Source organism: Galeopterus variegatus, unplaced genomic scaffold (assembly GCF_000696425.1).
Source record: "Galeopterus variegatus unplaced genomic scaffold, G_variegatus-3.0.2 Scaffold9742, whole genome shotgun sequence".
NCBI lineage: Eukaryota > Metazoa > Chordata > Mammalia > Dermoptera > Cynocephalidae > Galeopterus > Galeopterus variegatus.
In genome coordinates, this window is record NW_007735853.1 from 66,204 (window position 1) to 72,548 (window position 6,345).

Sequence of the window (6,345 nt, forward strand, 5' to 3'; positions counted from 1 at the left end):
CCTTTGGCGGGCCCGGTCTGGTACGGGCCCGACACTGAGGGTTCTGATCCGTTGCCGGACATGAAAAAAGACAAAAAGGAAAAAAAAAAAAAAAAAAGAAAGCAACATGGATACTTCTCAGGCGGCCAGCCCAGAGAACCATTCATTGTGTTACAGGAAAAGGTTAGCATTACTTCAGAGGCTTATGAACTTGCAGTATAATGAAATCCATTAGGCAGTAAACAGTGGCATGTGTGTCCCAAGATCTGGGACACACATAACCACAAGCATTCAAAATAAAGTTTCCCAGAGAGTAGAATATAACTCTTAAGGAACAAAAATTTTTAAAAGAGAAATCTTTCTAAAATGCAATAAAATACTATCTTAACTTTATTATAAACCTTTTCTTGATGACTCTGACCACTAGGATAAACATAAATCATTATACTCTACAAATTCTAATTACATCATCCATTCATATGGGGCTAAGATGAATTGTTGATCTCTACCCTGACCTGCCTTGACTTTTTAAAAGTACTCTTGGCTGCTATTTTTAGTTTTTCTGTTTTATCCCATGAAGGCAGAATGTCACCTACCACTAGTTAGTGCAGGAAACACCCCCTAGCAGGCACTGCTAGTTGCTTCTCTGATATCAATTCCCCCAACTTCCTCACAAACCTCAGCATAATTTCATTCAGAGCAGCAGTGTTTGGACAAGTCAAAAATATTCATCTCCCCAGACTCCTGCACAGTCAAGAATGGTCATGTGATGCAGGCAGAGGATTTATGGGAGAGCTCATGTTTTCCAGATATACACCCTATTTGTTCTTCCTGCCTTCCTGGCACAGGAATGTGAGCCTGGAGGAAGAGCATTAAATGCCTGGCAACCATGAGCTCACAAACATGAGTATGAGAACCTGCATGGCTAAGCAATGTTGGGTAGAAAGATGAGAAAGTGCTTGGGTCCCCAATTTTGAGCCACTGTGCCATACCTGGTCTGCCTACCTTTGGACATTTGAGTATATGTAAATACATAAACACTTACCTATTTAATTCATGATTGTTTGGAGTTTGATATGTGCAACCAAAACACATTCATAACTGATAAAAAATTCTCATAACTTGCTAACTTTAACCTTATAAAAGCTTATAAATAGCCAAGTCTATTACAAAGTAAGAGTAAAAAGTCTCTAAGTGGAACTATGGGGAGCTCTCATAAATTCATTAGTGCATGGACTTTATGAGATCATCTTTTCCACTCAGTTCTTTCTTGTTTATTTCATTGTTCACAGTAGGCAGTCTTAATGTATAAAGGAGCACCTGGAACCCATTTTTAGCCCTGATTTTCCACACTGAGAATGATACAACAGCTTAGAGAAGGCACAGAGAAGGGAACCGAAATTGCCAGAGAGAAGGAGAAAGCCATGGATGGGCTGAGGATCGATTTCTTGCCTCACAGACAAAGGCTGAGAAGAGATTTGAACGAAGTGTATAAAAGTGTGTATGGAACTGGCTGGTTAGCTCAGTTGGTTAGAGTGCAGTGTTATAATATCAAGGTCAAGGGTTTGGATCCCCATACCCATCAGCCAACCCCAAAACAAGCATGAATGGGTATTGATAAGGTGAACAGAAACCTATTCACAATAGGGAATGCAGGGAGTATCTTACGAAATACTACTTAAATAAATACATGACAAAAGGAATAAGTAATTTAAAGAATAGATAATAAAGTTAACAAAATTCACTTCTCATAGCCTCATAGCTGCGAAGTATAAATAGGTTTTTTAAGTATGAAAAATTTCTTTTTTTTTTTTTTCCTTTTTGTCTTTTTTCGTGTCCGGCAACGGATCGCAACCCTCAGTGTCGTGCCTGTACCGGACCGGGACTGGCAACGGAATCGCAACCCTCAGTGTCGCGCCCGCACCTCGCTCAGCCAGCGAGCAGGAACCGGTCTGTATGTGGGATCTGAACCCTCGGCGGGAGCGCCGCCGCGCTCCCAAGCGGCGCACTGTAGCAGTGTGCCACCGGGCCGGCCCCTAAGTATGAAAAATTTCTAATCAGAGGCATTTAGATGGACTATAAGAAGCTGGAACATACTTTGAGATTGCTGTCAGAGACCATGATGGGCCTTCCCATGGTTCATCCAGCTAGATACCCACTGCCTGGACACCATCACCCTAGACAATTAATCCATACATTCTTCCAGTGTGAGACTCTGTACTGGTAGTTCATAGAGCTACAAGTGTATATGTGTGTATCTGTGTTACATAGTGAATAGGTACCCACCTTAGGGGTTTCATAGAGGTATTTAGAATGTAAGTTTCTACTATAAACATCTATGTTCTGATATAGGGAAATACTGTTTACTAAACTGCAAGCTATAAAAATGTAAAAAGAAGATAATGAGAGGGAAAATGGATAAACAGAAACAGGTTTGGCAGGCAAACCTAACTTCACGTTCATTCTTGAAAATTTTCTGAAATAATAAAAATAAATACTAAGACAACTTGGCTTTAACAATACAACATGTGGTAATTAGGTCTTATTGATAGTATTAGCTTAGTTAAGAGGATCCTTACAATTTCAACAGGAGCAATGCTTCGCACCAGCTGCTGGAGGAGTGTAGCTTCACAGTAAGGAAATTTTCTGATACTTTCTCTAATGATCTTTTCTTGATATACTGGAAAGCCATCAGAAGCTCGGCCTTTTAACAAGCTGAAAGATATTTTTTAAAGAGTAATTGGAGTTGAATCACTAAGCATTCCCTCCTAGCTGAACCCAACAGCTTTTAGTAGTTTCTTCTTTGTTACTTAAGATTTTCATTGTTTCTTCAAATAATGATGATGGACTTAATTCAAATTGCTGTTCAACCTGTACGTTAGACTAGGCCTGATCAGGTTGTGGGGTACTGAGATGTATATGCAAAGTGACCCCCACCATAAAAAAACTAAACATTGTTATTGAATTACCTAGTTACTTATTACTATGTCAGTTATTTCTAATGATGATAAAAACTTTCATCAAGTCATACTCTTCTGACCTAGTTCCCTTCTCTCAGTAAAGCTGCAAGAAGATTTGATCTCTGGTGTTCAGAGAATAACAATAACACCTAGCTAGCTCTCCAAGGTATGGTAACAGAGATACACTGAGTATCATTATGAATCCAGAGCAGCAGCCTACAGCATAAGGAACTTATTCTCAAGTTTTGATACGGGTCACTTTCTAGCTATATGATCTTACACATCCTATTTAATCTCTCCAAACCTCAGATACCTCATCTACAAATCAGTGATAACAACAAAAATACCACTGTAAAGAGGAGAGAACTAAATAATCACTCAAAGTGTTTCTTGCAGGCTAAATGTGATCCCAACAATAGCAATTGGAGCTAAAATGTTTAATTTTTAAATCCATGATGAGCCTTCATATAATAAATTATCATTCACTTGAGTGCACTTTATACATGACATGGTAAAAACAGTACCTCTTGATCAAGGTGACCAGTTTATTCTCTCCATCTTTCAAGAAGTTAATGCATTTCTGAAAGATACAGCTGATGTAATGCATTTTCATAGCCAATACTTCATTCATGTCTCTTTGCTTCATACATTTCTCACAAATCAAATCCATCACCTTATAACATTTATTCAGGGCTGCCTCTTCCACCAGTAGAGGATTCTCATTTATAAGCATCACAATCTAAAAGAAATTCCAGGGAATTTAGAAATTCCATGAGATCACAAATCAAATCCATCACCTTATAACATTTATTCAGGGCTGCCTCTTCCACCAGTAGAGGGTTCTCATTTATAAGCATCACAATCTAAAAGAAATTCCAGGGAATTTAGAAATTCCATGAGGTACTTCTCTGTGCACAAATTAGGTAGTTGGTTTAGTTTATTTCAAAAGATTACCAAATAAAGCTTTTCTTAGTATCATATACTTACTATGGTAGTTTCAATTCGAATGCAAATTGCCACTTATCAGTTATAATACAAACACAGAAGGACTCTGATATCATGACTCTCTTTAGCTCTGTATATCAGAATTACAATGTGATCTGTCATCTAGTTAAACCAGGGTGTTAATATGCAACTCAGAGTACATGGTTTTACTGTCTTTGTTAAAAGCACTTTTACTAAAGATAAACATGGCATATTTGCACATCCTTTATATATAAAATGAAATAATTGAAAAATCACTAGTTTTGCTAATATTACCGTATTTAGCTCTAGAATTTCATGGTTAGAAGTACCACTCTCATTAATTCTTATTAATTATAGTTATGAATTCCTTAATGACAGGAATACATTTTGAGAAATATATCATTAGGTGATTTCATTGTTGTACAAACATCAGAGAGTATACTAACTGAAACCTAGATGGTGTAGCCTACTATACACTTAGGCTATATGGTAAAGCCTATTGCTCCTAGGCCACAAACCGGCACAACATGTTATTGTACTGTAGGCAACTAGAACACAATGCTAAGTATTTGCATATCTAAATATACCTAAATGTAGATAAAGAATTTTTTCAGCTCCGTTATAATCTTATGGTACCATGGTCATATGTATGGTCCATAGTTGACCAAAACATTGTTATGCGGTACATGACTGTATACAAAAATAAGATTTTTACAGAAAGAAGTCTAAAAATAAAATATGTTTTACTTTCCAATTAACTACATTTCTCTGTGGAAATTTTCCTGAGGATGCTCCCAGTCATCTACAGTATTGAAAATTGATCAAAGAAGAAAATAAATAGTTTTAAAAGAAAGAGAGCACACCCAGGGTCCGAGACAGGAGCCAAGGGCAGCCCCCTCCACTTGGAAGCAGGCAAGACAACATACCTGGGATCCTAGGCAGGAGCTGAGGGCAGCCCCCTCTGCCAGAAGCAGGCAAGAGAGCATGCCGAAGACACCACTTTTGTATGGGTGGACCACCACAGACACTGACACAGCCACAGTTTTCACAAAAGCGGCTCACCACCACAACAACAATCTTAAGGAAACTCACTGAGATATGAGAAGACTCAGACAACATAATGAAATGAGAAGAAAAAAAAAGCCAGGATATGCAGGAGGAAATTTACAAAGAGATTAATACCTTAAAAAAAATGTACCAGAGCTCATGGAACTGAAAGATTCATTCAACAAAATAAAAAACACAACTGATAGCGTAAGCAGCAAGCTAGAACAAGCAGAAGAAAGAATTCCTGATCTTGAAGACAGTCTTTTTGAAATAACCCAGGCAGACAAAAAAAAGGAAAAAAGAATTTTTAAAAATGAAGGAAATCTAAGAGAGCTAGCAGACAACATTAAGCACACAAATGTTGGAATCATGGGTGTTCCAGAAGGAGAAGAGAAAGGAAAAGGCATGAGAAATTTATTCAACAAAATAATAATGGAAAACTTTCCAGGTATAGGGAGAGACATGGACTTTCAGATCTAAGAGGCCCAAAGATCCCCAAATAGATTTGATTCAATCCAAAAAGATCTTTTCTGAGGCAGATTATAGTTAAACTGAAAAGCTCAAAGACAAAGAGAGAATCTTAAAAAAGTCAAGAGAAAAGCATCAAGTCACCTTTAACAGAGCCCCTATCAAACTAACAGCAGATTTCTTAAGAGAAATCCTACAGGCCAGAAGAAAATGGGATGATATACTCAAAATAGTAAAAGAAAAAAACTGCCAGCCAAAAATACTATACTCCACAACGCTATCCTTCAGAAAATGAGGGGGAAATAGTGTATTTTCCAGACCAAAAAAACTTGTGGAGTTCACCACCGCACAACCAGCCCTACAAGAAATCTTCAAGGAAGTCCTGCATCTGGAATCTGAAAACTGATAATCACTACCATAAATACAAAAGAAAGAACAAAACACACTGGTAGAATAGAAATGCAAACGGGAAAGGAACTAAATCTTACCATCACAAAAAACCATAATGACAATGTAATAATGCCCCTGCTTTATTTCTGATTTTAGTAATTTTGGTCTTCTCTCTTTTTTTTCTTGGTTAGTCTAGATAAAGGTTTGAAAATTTTGTTTATCTTTTTAAAGAATCAACTTTTGGTTTTGCTAATTCTCTCTATTGTTTTTTACTTCCCTATTTCATATATTTCTGTCAAAATCTTTGTTATTTCCTACTTATATCTGCTTTGGTGTAGATTGCTTTTCTTCTATTTTTTAAGGTAGAAGTTTATATTACTGATTTGAGATTTTTCTTATTTTTAATATAGCTGTTTACAAGTATGAATTTTCCTCTAAAAAATAAAAATAAAATGTAATAATAGCATGGAAAAAAATAAAAAATTGAAACAACCAGGAGCACTTTTTCTTTCATGTATTATTAAAAAAGAAAATA

The 6,345-nt window shown here is 36.8% G+C and overlaps 1 protein-coding gene across 1 annotated transcript in view; it reads right to left on the minus strand.

The window, feature by feature from the left end:
- Positions 1-3,678, minus strand: part of LOC103609541 (ankyrin repeat and MYND domain-containing protein 2-like) — a gene marked incomplete at its 5' end in the record, with an annotated part of 11,675 nt that extends 7,997 nt beyond the window's left edge. Inside the window, 2 exons of the mRNA XM_008593847.1 lie at positions 2,559-2,694; positions 3,464-3,678. Of these exons, the coding sequence (XP_008592069.1) occupies positions 2,559-2,694; positions 3,464-3,678 (351 nt within the window). The remainder of the gene's footprint in view (positions 1-2,558; positions 2,695-3,463) is intronic.
- Between the last annotated feature and the right edge of the window lie 2,667 nt (positions 3,679-6,345).